The 14,046-nt window shown below is 36.0% G+C and overlaps 1 protein-coding gene across 1 annotated transcript in view; it reads left to right on the top strand.

Moving 5' to 3' along the window:
* VAV3 (vav guanine nucleotide exchange factor 3) overlaps window positions 1–14,046 on the top strand; it is a 429,462-nt gene that overhangs the window by 375,414 nt on the left and 40,002 nt on the right. The window contains exon 22 of the mRNA XM_005678013.3: window positions 12,395–12,429. Coding sequence (XP_005678070.1) covers window positions 12,395–12,429 — 35 coding nt within the window. The remainder of the gene's footprint in view (window positions 1–12,394; window positions 12,430–14,046) is intronic.

Genomic DNA, 14,046 nt, shown 5'->3' with positions numbered 1-14,046 from the left:
TGGAGTGGGTAGCTTATCCCTTCTCCAGGGAATCTTACTGACCCAGGAATTGAACCAGGGTCTCCTGCATTGCAGGTGGACTCTTTACCAACTGAACTATCAGGGAAGCCAAAGTGAGGATCTAATCTATTTCCAGTCACTTTGAGTTACAGAGATAGTGCACTTCAACTAGTGTGTTTGAAAGCATGCTAGAAAGCATGAAAGTCCACAGATTCTCCAAATATCTTACTATTATACATTTTCTGTGCTTTAGTTTGTCATAACTGTTTATTTAGTGTCATAATGATATTTCCTGAAAACATCAAACACATTAGGCAAATACAAGAAGAGTGAATATTTACTCAAATATTATTATGGATGAATATCACATAAAATGTACTCCCTAATGCTTCATGAAATTTATATATTTCTGTTTAGCATAATATTTAATCATCAGAATTTGACGTTTAGAGTAGATTTTTATAGAAACCTTAAGTTCTTAGCTTTAAGTAAATGAAATTTTTTTTCTTGATACTAATATAATGCAGTTAATGGTTTGGAGGGAATAAAAATCTTGAACTATCTTGCTTGCCAAATTTTGGTCCTTCTGAGATTTCTAAACGGAACATTCTTTTTAATATTAATTAATAATGGGAATGTCTGCCATCCTTGACCTCAGATGTAATCTGAAGAATAATTTACTCTACTCATTCAAGATTAATTAAATTTCAAAAGCAAAATGAATATTAACAAAGCTCTTGCTATTTCTGTGGGCCCTATGATCCAATTTCATATATTATTTAGCCTGTTATATCTTGAAGAAATCACTGAAACTTGATACCATTCATTTTATTAGATAAGCAAAAATGATTGTTTAGCCAGTTTCCTGTCATTTATACGAACATCATTAAGGCTTCCTGTGCTTAAAGAAATGATATTTATATGTAGGCATGTAGCCAAAAATTAAGATTTGGAAACCTAAAGACATCAACTGGGTTTCCCTGATAGCTCAGTTGGTAAAGAATATGCCCGCAACGTGGGAGACCTGGGTTTGATCCCTGGGTTGGGAAGATCCCCTGGAAGAGGGCAAGGCAACCCACTCCATTATTCTTGCCAGGAGAATTCCCATGGACAGAACCCTGATGGGCTACAGTCCATGGGGTTGCAAAAAGTCAGACATAACTGAGCAACTAAGCACAGCAAAGACATCAAATCAAAACTACTAAGCATTTCATGTCCCACATACTGTTTACCTTCCACAGCTCCTTGAATATAGCATAGAATGAGCATTTGAAGTTTTATTTTAGGAATAGTCTAGCACAAAGTAGGTATTTAACATATTTTTTGTTGTATGAATGAGCAAAGGAGTGGGAAAAAAAAAAAAAAAGGCCCTAACTAAATGCAGGCAGTTATCAGTGGCAGATACTAACTGAATCAGCTTGTAGGATCATAGTGAATGGTATTTGGTGAACTGGTTACTGGAAAAAGAAATATGCTTAGGACTTTAAGCTGATAAAGAGTTGTAGGAACACATAATTATCAGTTGGATTCCCAACTAAATGTTTTTATAGCTTAAAATTAATAGCTATTAAAATTTTACCACTTTACTTAGTGAAATTATAGATTAATTTGTTGGTTGTAGGTTAAATTAAGGTAAATATTTAGAAGGAGGGAAAACACAGGAAGAACATAAAAGAGACAGGTTTATTATTTCTGCCAATATGATACTTGGAGACAAAGCGTGGAGCTACAGCACAACGTAGACTTGGGTATCTCTGTGAATTCCAGATCCTTCAGTGGGTGAATGAGAAGGAAACTATCTTACAGAAGATGATATGCCTATCTTTGCTTGGGCCTTGATTAGAAAGGAAAAGCAAGCATTTGGTTGGAAAGGAAAAAAAAAAATTTCTCTCCCCTAAGAATTTTTATATTTAGGTCTTTAATCCATTTTGAGTTTATCTTTGTGTGTCATGTTAGGAAGTGTTCTAATTTCATTCTTTTACATGTAGCTGTGCAGTTTTCCCATCACCACTTCTTGAAGAGACTATCTTTTCTCCATTGTATATTCTTGCCTCCTTTGTCAAAGGAAGGTGCACATAGGTGCATGGATTTATCTCTGGGCTTTCTATCTTGTTTTATTGGTCTATATTTCTGCTTTTGTGCCAGTACCATACTGTCCTCTAAAGAATTCTTAACTTTAAATCCAAAGACCACACATGTGAGGGGTTGGAAGTCATACTACCTTTGTGACCTAAATAATTCTAAGCTAGAAACAGTAGAGCCTACATATTTATTGATAATTACCTTAAACATAAATGGATTAAATATTCCAACCAAAAGATGTAGACTGGCTAAATGGATACAAAAACAAAACCCATATACATGCTGTCTTTAAAAGACTCACTTCAGATCTAGGGACACATACAGACTGAAATTAAGGGGATGGAAATATTTATTTCATACAAATGGGAATCAAAAGAAAACTGGAGTAGCTATGCTCGTATTGAACAAAATATGGCTTTAAAATAAAGACTATTATAAGAGCAAAGAAGGACACAATGATCAAGGATCAATCCAAGAAGATATAACAATTGTAAATATACATGCACCCAGGATAGGAGGATGTCAATATATGAGGCAAATGCTAATAGCCATAAAAGGGGAAACCAACAGTAACTCATTAATAGTAGGGGCACTTAACACCCCACTTTAATCAATGGAAAGATCATCCAGACAGAAAATCAATAAGGAAGCACAAGCCTTAAATGACACATTCAACCAAGGGACTTAATTGATATTTATAGATCATTCCATCTAGAAGCATCAGGATATACATTCTTCTTAAGTGTGCATGGAACATTCTCCATATTGATAACATGCTGGGCCACAAGGAGAGCCTAGGTAAGTTTAAGAAAACTGAAATCATATCAAGCATCTTTTCTGATCACAACACTATGAGATAAGAAATAAATAATTTACCAGGCGAAAACAACTATAAAAAACACAACACTTGGAAGCTAAACAATATGCTAGTAAACAACCATTGGATCGCTGAAGACATTAAAGAGGAAATAAAAATATCCAGTGACAAACAAAAATGAAAGTATGATGTTCAAAATATATGGGATGAAGCAAAAGTAGTCCTAAGACAAAAGTTTAGCAATAAATCTTACTTCAGGAAACAAGAAAGGTCTCTAACAACCTAATCTTATACCTAGAGCATCTAGGAAAAGAAGAAAAAACAAAATTCAAAGTTTCCTTTTAGAAGGAAGAAACCATAAATATCAGAGATGAAGAAACAATAGAAAAGATCAGTGAAACTAAAACCTTGCTCTTAGAAAGATAAACAAAATTAATAAACCTCTAGCCAGACTCAGCAAGAAAAATGGGGAAGGGCTCAGATCAATAAAATTTAAAATGTAAAAGGAGAAGTTACAACAGACAGCACAGAAATACAAAGGATCGTAAAAGACTACTACCAGCAATGAAATACCAACAAAATGGACAACCAAGAAGAAATGGGCAAATCCTTAGGAAGGTACAATCTCCTCAGACTGAACCAGGAAGAAAGAGAAAATACAAACAGACAAATCACAAGGACTGAAATTGAAACTGTGATTTAAAAAACAAAAACTCCCAGTAAACAAAAGGCCAGGAACAGATGGCTTCACAGGCAAATCCTATGAAACATTTAGAGAAGAGTTAATACCTATCCTTCTGAAACCCTTCCAAAAATTGCAGAGGGAGGAATACTCCCAAATTCATTCTATGAAGCTACCATCACCCTGATAAAGTAAGACAAAAATGCTTCAAAAAGAGGCAATGTCACTGATGAACACAGACATAAAATCCCTCAACAAAATACTAGCAAACTGACTCCAGTAACACATTAGAAGGATCATATGGCATGATCAAGTGGGATTAATCCCAGGAATGCAAGGATTTTTAAATATCCACAAATCAGTGCGATGGACTACATCAATAAATTGAATAAAAACCATATGATCATCTCAATAGATGCATAAAAAGCCTTTGAAAAAGTCAACACCCATTTATGATAGAAATTTTCCAGAAAGTGGTCATTGATGGAATATATCTCAATAAAGGCTGTATATGATAAACCTGCAGCTAGCATCATACTCAGTGGGGAAAAACTGAAAGCATTTCCTCCAAGGTCAAGAATAAGGCAAGGATATCCATTTTTGCCACTTTTATTCAACAAAGTTTTGGAAATCCTAACCACAGCAGTCAGAAAAAGAAAAGAAATAAAAGGAATCCAAATTGGGAAAGAAGAAGTAAAATTGTCACTATTTGCAGTTGACATGATATTGTATGTAGAAAATGCTAATAATGCTACCAGAAGACTGCTAGAGCTCATCAGTGAATCTGGTAAAGTTGCAGGATACAAAATTAATACACAGAAATCTATTAAATTTCTATACACTAATAACAAAAGAATAGAAAGAGAAATTAAAGAAACAGTTCCATTTACCACTGCATCAAAAAGAATAAAATACTCTGGAAGAAACATATCTAAGGAGGCAAAAACCTATACTGCAAAAACTATAAGACCTGATGAAAGAAGTCAAAGATGACACAAACAGATGGAAAGAAATACCATGTTCTTAGACTGAAATAATCAATATTGTTAAAATGACTATACTACTCAAAGCAAACTACAGATTCAGTGCAATCCCTATCAAATTACCAATGGCATTTTTCATATAATTGGGACAAAAAAAATTTAATTTGTGTGAAAACACAAAAGACCCTGAATAGCTAAAGCAATCTTGTTAAAGAAAAAGAGTCAGAGGAATCAGGCTGCCTGACTCCAGACTATTTACTATAAAGCTACAGAAATCAGAACAGCTTGGTACTAGCACAAAAACAAAATTATAGATCACTGTAACAGGACATAAATTCCAGAGATAACCCTACTCAGCTATGGTCACCTATTCTATGACAAAGGAAACCAGAATATTTAGTGGTGAGGAGAAAGTCTCAATAAGTGGTTCTGGGAAAACTGGAAAGCTACATGTAAAAGAATGAAATTAGAATATTCTCTAAACTATATATAAAAATAAAATGGGTTAAAACTCAAATGTAAGACTGAATACTATAAAACTCTTAGTGGAAAACACAGGCAGAATACTCCTTAGCACAAACCACAGCAATAACTTTTTTGATCCTCTTAGAGTAATGGAAATAGAAACAAAAATAAGCAAATGGAACCTAGTTAAACTCAAAAGCATCTGTACAGCAAAAGAAATCTTTAAAAAAAAAAGAGAGAAGATAACCCACTGAATGGGAGAAAATATTTGCAAATGATTTGACTGACAAAGGATTAATCTCCAAAATTTACAAATAGTTCCTGCAGCTCAATATCAAACAACAACCTAATCTATCAATAAGCAGAAGATCTAGTAGTCATTTCTGCAAAGAAGACCTATAGATGGCCCAAAGACACAGCATCACTATTAGAGAAATGCAAATCAAAGATGCTCAACATCACTAATTATTAAGAAGAATGCAATCAAAAATATCATACAATGAGATATCACCTCACACCAGTAAGAATGGCCATCCTCAAAGTCTACAAATAATAAATGCTGGAGAGGGTGTGGAGAAAAAGGGAACCCTCCTACACTATTGGTATTGCTGCAGCCACTATGGAAAACAGTATGGAGGTTCCTTAAAAAACTAAAAATGGAGTTACGATACCAAGCAATCCCTCTCCTGGGCATATATCCAGAGAAAATCACGGTTCAAAAAGATACATGCATCCCACTGTTCATTGCAGCACTGTTTGCAAGAGCCAGAATGTGGAAGCAACCGAACTGTCCACTGACAGAGGGATGGACAAAGAAGATGTGGCACATATATGCAGTGGAATATTGCTTAGTCATTAAAAAGAATGTAATAATGCTATTTGCAGCAACATGGGTCAACCTGAAGATTATCATACTAAGTCAGACACAGAAAGACAAATGTCAGTGATACTGCTCATATGTAGACTCTAAGGGAAAAAAAAAAAAGAATTTAGTTAAAAAACAGGAACAGACTCACAGAAAACAAACTTATGTTTACTGGGGGAAAGGGTGGGATGGGGAGGTATAATTGGGAGTTTGGGATTGATATATACACACTGTTACTTTTAAAATAAATAAGCAGCAGGATTTTATTATATAGCACAGGGAACTCTGCTCAATACTCAAAACAACCTAAATGGGAAAACAACTTTAAAAAGAATAGATGCATGTATAACTGAATCACTTTGCTGTACACATGAAACTAACACAATATTGTTAATCAACAATACTCAAATATAAAATAAAAATTTAAAAGAAACGTAAGATGATTCCACAGTGACTTGTACTCTCAATGCATGTACCCATCTCTCTAGATTGGTACCTCAAAGAATTTCTACAGATAAAGTTACAGGGATTATAAATTCACAATTTGGAATCATTACATTTATGAGGAAATAAACCCATCTTAAGGAAAAGTCAACAAAACAATAACATGTGGAATTATATTCATAAGGATAGCAGATAATTATCAGATACTAAGTTCAAAACTGTATATTTAATATGGTTGAAAAAGTTAAGGGGGGGATAAAAGTCTGAGAGGATATTTAATGTTTGGGCATATTTCAAAAGAATCAAGTACAGTAATTGAAATGAGAACCTTAATGGAAATATTACAAAATTTATTAGACTCAGTTGGGTAGAAAATTAGAAGAAAAATCTGAAGAAATTTCTCAGTGAACAAGCCAGAAAGGTTAAGTATGGAGAATGTAAGATAATGGAGTGATAAAGTTCAAATGCATCTTATTGAAACAATATAGATAATTGTGGGAAAGCAATGTTCAAATAATGGCTGAGAATTTTCCAGAATTTATGATAAAGCTAATCTTAATAGTCAAGAAGTGTATATTAAAGTTAATGGATACCTAGATACATTTTAGTGAAACTTCAGAACATCAAACACAAAGTGAAAATATTAAAACCAACCTGAGATAAAACTATAAAGGGTTGATGATTAGACATAGCAAACAACAGTAAGTAAGAGCTTCCAGTTCTAGCCACTGTCAGGTAGCTCCTATTGGATCAATCCTCCCACAAAAAAATAACTACAAACTCTGTAGTCTCATACATGTATATATGTCTGTGTGTGTGTATGTATATATGCACCATGCAGGGTGGTTAAAATTCAGATATAATAGAAACCTCACAGTATTACTGGTTTAAAGTGGCAGAATGTAGAGTTTGAAGTAAACAAGCTGGAAAGGGAGATAGGAAATCTTAGGATAGGAAAGACAGAGGTTGCAGTTGGGGTTCAAACAAATTAACTGCCTACTTTAAGAAATATGACACTCTTTGTAAGAGCATAACTGAATTCAGAGCCTCTACCACATTATCATTCTAATTGTCCAAGATACTAAATAATGAGTATACAAGCAAACAGGAAAATATGAACCACACTCAGCAGAAAAGGCAATTAATTAATGGATAACAACCCTCAGATGTCCCAAATGATGGAACCTGCAGGAAAGGATTTTTTAAATAACTATTATAATTGTGCTCAAGGAAAGAAAGGAAAATAGAGTTGGCTCTAGAAACGTGCAGAGGTTAGGGCCCTGACCCTCCAAGCAGTGGAAAATCTATCTATAACGTATAGTCAGCCCTCTGTATCTACACTTCCTCCATATCTGTGGTTCCACCTTCATGGATTCAATGCACAAATAAGTGGACCCCTGCAGTTTAAACTAGTTTTGTCCAAGGGTTAACTATATGTTTATAATGAATGGACAGGAAACCTCAGCAAACGGGAACTATAAAAAAGAAACAAATGGAAATTTTATACAGTGAGATTTCAGGATTTGAAACAGTAAGAATAATATGTTCAAAGTTTTGAAGAAAATTAGAAATCTAATCTACCTATAAAACTGTCTTTCTTCAATAAAGATGAAATAATGACATCTCTAGCCTAACAAACACATTAACTTCACTTCTGTCTCATCTAGCTTTTATAAGATGTACTTAGGAAGAAGTGTGTAGCGTATATATAAATTCACATGCATGCAGTATTCCCAATAAAACTTTTTAAAAATTCTATATCTGTAGCAGAAGATTAACAATGGAAACAGCCTATGATGAAGGCAGAAAAAAGCACTGGGGAAAACCTATTAAAGAAAATTATTTATAGCATTATATGTGAGATATTCATACAAAGCCCCAAAGTATACATGAAAGAAAGGGGGAAGGCTCATGTGAGAAGCAAAAGGACAGGATTCTACTCTGATGAAGGGGATCATAGCTGAGAACACATAGCTGGCTCATCAGACATCAGAATGTACTCACCATAGAAAGAATAAGATCCAGAAGGACACATCAGGATTGAGGAGCATCAGATACCCATACTGCTTTAGAATTTTATGTTACCCTAAATTTTTATGGATCCTTCCCAGCCAAGAAAATCCACAGCCAAAATATGTTGAAGCTATTTACCTCCTTCCTCCCTCCTCTTTTTCTCTTTTTGTTGTTGTTCCCAGAAAGACATATTGCGTTAGGAATAAACATATATTTAAAGAATACAAAGAGGTAGAGGGAAGGAGGAAAAAAGAAAAATTTCCCCATCAGATTTTAGAGGCCATCTATATCTTATCAAAACAGAAACAAAGATTGATTTCTTTTTGTGAAAATAAAATTGTATAAGAAAATATTTACAGGATTTGAATGGTGTCATTTACTTTCAATATTATTTGCCATATATCAGGATCTTTCATGGTGGTGAAGCTTAAAAAGTAATCCATCACTTCAGTTCAGTCGCTCAGTCATGTCCAACTCCTTGCAACCCCATGAATCGCAGCACGCCACGCCTCCCTGTCCTGTCCATCACCAACTCCCAGAGTTTACCCAAATTCATGTCCATCGAGTCGGTGATGCTATCCAGCCATCTCATCCTCTGTTGTCCCCTTCTCCTTCTGCCCCCAGTCCCTCCCAGCATCAGAGTCTTCCAATGAGTCAACTCTTCGCATGAGGTGGCCAAAGTACTGGAGTTTCAACCTTAGCATCAGTCCTTCCAAAGAACACCCAGGACTGATCTCCTTTATTTATTTATTTTTATTAGTTTTTTATTTTTTTAATTTTAAAATCTTTAATTCTTACATGTGTTCCCAAACATGAACCCCCCTCCCACCTCCCTCCCCATAACATCTCTGTGGGTCATCCCCATGCACCAGCCCCAAGCATGCTGTATCCTGCGTCAGACATAGACTGGCGATTCAATTCTTACATGATAGTATACATGTTAGAATGCCATTCTCCCAAATCATCCCACCCTCTCCCTCTCCCTCTGAGTCCAAAAGTCCGTTATACACAGCTGTGTCTTTTTTCCTGTCTTGCATACAGGGTTGTCATTGCCATCTTTCTAAATTCCATATATATGTGTTAGTATACTGTATTGGTGTTTTTCTTTCTGGCTTACTTCACTCTGTATAATCAGCTCCAGTTTCATCCATCTCATCAGAACTGATTCAAATGAATTCTTTTTAACGGCTGAGTAATACTCCATTGTGTATATATACCACAGCTTTCTTATCCATTCATCTGCTGATGGACATCTAGGTTGTTTCCATGTCCTGGCTATTATAAACAGTGCTGCGATGAACATTGGGGTACATGTGTCTCTTTCAATTCTGGTTTCCTCGGTGTGTATGCCCAGCAGTGGGATTGCTGGGTCATAAGGTAGTTCTATTTGCAATTTTTTAAGGAATCTCCACACTGTTCTCCATAGTGGCTATACTAGTTTGCATTCCCACCAACAGTGTAGGAGGGTTCCCTTTTCTCCACACCCTCTCCAGCATTTATTGCTTGCAGATTTTTGGATCGCAGCCATTCTGACTGGTGTGAAGTGGTACCTCATTGTGGTTTTGATTTGCATTTCTCTGATAATGAGTGATGTTGAGCATCTTTTCATGTGTTTGTTAGCCATCCGTATGTCTTCTTTGGAGAAATGTCTATTTAGTTCTTTGGCCCATATTTTGATTGGGTCATTTATTTTTCTGGAATTTAGCTGCATAAGTTGCTTGTATATTTTTGAGGCAAATGAAGCAACTGATCTCCTTTAGAATGGACTGGCTGGATCTCCTGCAGTCCAAGGGACTCTCAAGGATCTTCTCCAACACCACAGTTCAAAAGGATCAATTCTTCGGCGCTCAGCTTTCTTCACAGTCCAGCTCTCACATCCATACATGACCACAGGAAAAACCATAGCCTTGACTAGATGGACCTTTGTTGGCAAAGGAATATCTCTGGTTTTTAATATGCTATCTAGGTTGGTCATAACTTTCCTTTGAAGGAGTTAAGTGTCTTTTAATTTCATGGCTGCAATCACCATCTGTTTTAGGGAGCCCAAAAACATAAAGTCTGACACTGTTTCCCCATCTATTTCCCATGAAGTGATGGGACTGGATGCCATGATCTTCGTTTTCTGAATGTTGAGCTTTAAGCCAACTTTTTAATTCTCTTCTACTTTCATCAAGAGGCTTTTTAGTTCCTCTTTACTTTCTGCCATAAGGGTGGTGTCATCTGCATATCTGAGGTTATTGATATTTCTCCTGGCAATCTTGATTCCAGCTTGTGCTTCTTCCAGCCCAGTGTTTCTCATGATGTACTCTGCATAGAAGTTAAATAAGCAGGGTGACAATATGCAGTCTTGACATACTCCTTTTCCTATCTGGACCAGTCTGTTGTTCCGTGTCCAGTTCTAACTGTTGCTTCCTGACCTTCATATAGGTTTCTCAAGAGGCAAGTTAGGTGGTCTGGTATTCTCATCTCTTGAAGAATTTTCCACAGTTTATTGTGATCCACACAGTCAAAGGCTTTGGCATAGTCAATAAAGCAGAAATAGATGTTTTTCTGGAACTCTCTTGCTTTTTTCCATGATCCAGCGGATGTTGGCAATTTGATCTCTGGTTCCTCTGCCTTTTCTAATACCAGCTTAAATATCTGGAAGTTCATGGTTCACATACTGCTGAAGCCTGGCTTGGAGAATTTTGAGCATTACTTTACTAGCGTGTGAGATGAGTGCAATTGTGCAGTAGTTTGAGCATTCTTTGGCATTGCCCTTCTTTGGGATTGGAATGAAAACTGACCTTTTCCAGTCCTGTGGCCACTGCTGAGTTTTCCAAATTTGCTGGCATATTGAGTGCAGCACTTTCACAGCATCATCTTTCAGGAGTTGAAATAGCTCAACTGGAATTCCATCACCTCTACTAGCTTTGTTCATAGTGATGCTTTCTAAGGCCCACTTGACTTCACCTTCCAAGATGTCTGGCTCTAGGTGAGTGATCACACCATCATGATTATCTGGGTCATGAAGCTCTTTTTTGTACAGTTCTCCTATGTATTCTTGCCACCTCATCTTAATATCTTCTGCTTCTGTTAGGTCCATACTATTTCTGTCCTTTATTGAGCCCATCTTTGCATGAAATGTTCCATAGGATAACATATTTAAATACTGATAACTTTAGAGATGTTCTGACCAGAAGGATAGTTTTTAAATTATAACACTCAACCTGGAAGATCAAAATAGTAATAGCCCATTATGAAAATGGACATAGCTACAGATATATTCATATTGACCATACTTAAGTTACACATGAGAGTAATAGTATTTTTAATCATCTAATGTAAATGGGCTCAATGTAAATACTATAGAATACATACATCAAAGATTCAGGTGATTCATGAAGATTAAGTAGTATGCATATAATTTGTTATTTTATGAATATTAGTAAGCCTTCTTTGACTTTGTTCATTTTCTACTTGCAGTTAGCTACTGGAAGTTTTCTTTTTATCTGCATAGAAAATGTAGTTTTTCTCTTTTGCAAAGTTCCATAGGAAAAAAGGTAAAACTGAATATTTCCCATGACATTTCATAAAAAAAAAAAGGTCTTCCAGTTCGTAGACTTCTAAACCAGAGTTTAAAATTTATGTTACATAATAAGAGTCTATATCTAGTGTATATTGTTTATTTTGCCTGCTTTTCCAATGTCTTGGGAAAGCAGAGTGCTATTAGGTTTTCCTAACATTTTCATTTTAATTTTCTATGAAAAGATTAAACTGCCTTGAAAATTAATACCAAAAGATTCCAATTCATATTTTCTTGTTATCTCTTTCTTGAGAGGTAAAGTGGCAATAAAATGAAGGAAAGAATTAAAGTGAAATGAATTATTTTCTACTTATCTGAAATATACTATGATTCGCATTGTATAATATTGCCAATGATAGTTCTAGGACTGTGTTACTTAGGCTTTTATAGAGCTGAGTTAGCTGAACTGAATTAATGATTGATTTCTAAAAGCTTCCCTTAAGTAATATTAATCTATTTTTGCCTTTTTATATCCTAGGTGCCCAAACCAGTAGATTACTCTTGCCAACCCTGGTAAGTATTAAAAATGTTTATGTCGCTGAGTTGAAATACCATACCTTTAGCTCAAGAGCACCTTAAATTGGGAGTAGTAAACTACATTCTATTTCCGTTTGTCCTGGCTAAAGGCGTTTTCACATGTAACAGAACACCATAATGAATGTGTATATTGCTGACCTTTTCCATATCTTTATCAGAGGGTGGGGCATGTGAGTACAAGCGCAAGTACTTGGCTGTAAATCCAAAGTTTATCGTAGCCAAAAGTGGAATGGGACATGGGCAAATATGCATATTGTGTTTTAGAATAGGTTTCATGAAGCTGAGGTGGGGGGAAATGTATAATTTCATTGTCTGAAACAAAAACTTAGCCCAGAAAGGGTTGTTGTGGTTTAGTTGCTAAGTCGTGTCTGACTTTTGCAACCCCATGGACTATAGCACACCAGGCTTCCCTTTCCTTCACTATCTCCCAGAGTTTGCTCAAATACATGTCCATTGAATCGGTGATGCTATCCAACCACCTCATTCTCTGTAGCCACCTTCTCCTCCTGCCCTCAATCATTCCCAGCATTAGAGTCTTTACCAAGGAGTTGGCTCTTTGTATCATGTGGCCAGAGTATTGGAGCTTCACCTCCATTATCAGTCCTTCTAATGAACATTTAGGGTTAATGTCTTTTAGGATTGACTGTTTTGATCTGCTCGCAGTCCAAGGGACTCTCAAAAGTCTTCTCCAGCACCACGATGCAAAAGCATCAATTCTTCAATTTTCAGCCTTCTTTATGGTCCAGCTCTCACATCCATACCTGACTACTGGAAAAACCATAGCTTTGACTATACTTTTTCTTCATCTATTTGCTATGATGGGACCAGATGCCATGATCTTTGTTTTTTGAATGTTGAGTTTTAAGCCAGTTTTTTCACTCTCTTCTCTCACTCTCATCAGGAAGCTCTTCAGTTCCTCTTCACGTTGTGCCATTAAAGTGGTAGCATCTGTATATCTGAAGTTGTTGATATTTCTCCTAGCAATCTTGATTCCGGCTTGTGATTCATGCAGCCCAACATTTCACGTGATATACTCTACCTATAAGTTAAATAAGCAGGGTGACAATATACAGCTTTGACATACTCCTTTCCCAATTTTGAACCAGTACATTGTTACATGTCCAGCTCTAACTGTTGCTTCTTGACTTGCATACAGGTTTCTCAGGAGATGGATATGGTGGTCTGGTATTCCCATCTCTAAGAACTTTTCACAGTTTGATGTGATCTACACAGTTAAAAGGCTTTAGTGTAGTCAATGAAGCAGATGTTTTTCTGGAATTCCCTTGCTTTCTCCATGATCCATTGAATGTTGGCATTTGATGGTTCCTTCACCTTTTCTAAATCCAGCTTGAACATCTGGAAGTTCTTGGTTCATGTACTGTTGAAGCCTAGCTTAAAGGATTTTGAGCATAAGAGTATAACCTTGTTAGCTTGTGAAATGAGTGTAACTGTAAGGTAGTTTGAATACTCTTTGGCATTGCCCTTCTTTGGGATTGGAATGAAAACTGACCTTTTCCAGTCCTGTGGCCACTGCTGAATTTTCCAAATTTGCTGACATTGAGTGCAGCACTTTCACAGCATCATGTTTTAGGA

Source organism: Capra hircus, chromosome 3 (genome assembly GCF_001704415.2).
Source record: "Capra hircus breed San Clemente chromosome 3, ASM170441v1, whole genome shotgun sequence".
NCBI classification, from domain to species: Eukaryota; Metazoa; Chordata; class Mammalia; order Artiodactyla; family Bovidae; genus Capra; species Capra hircus.
This window is presented reverse-complemented; position numbering and strand designations above follow the sequence as displayed.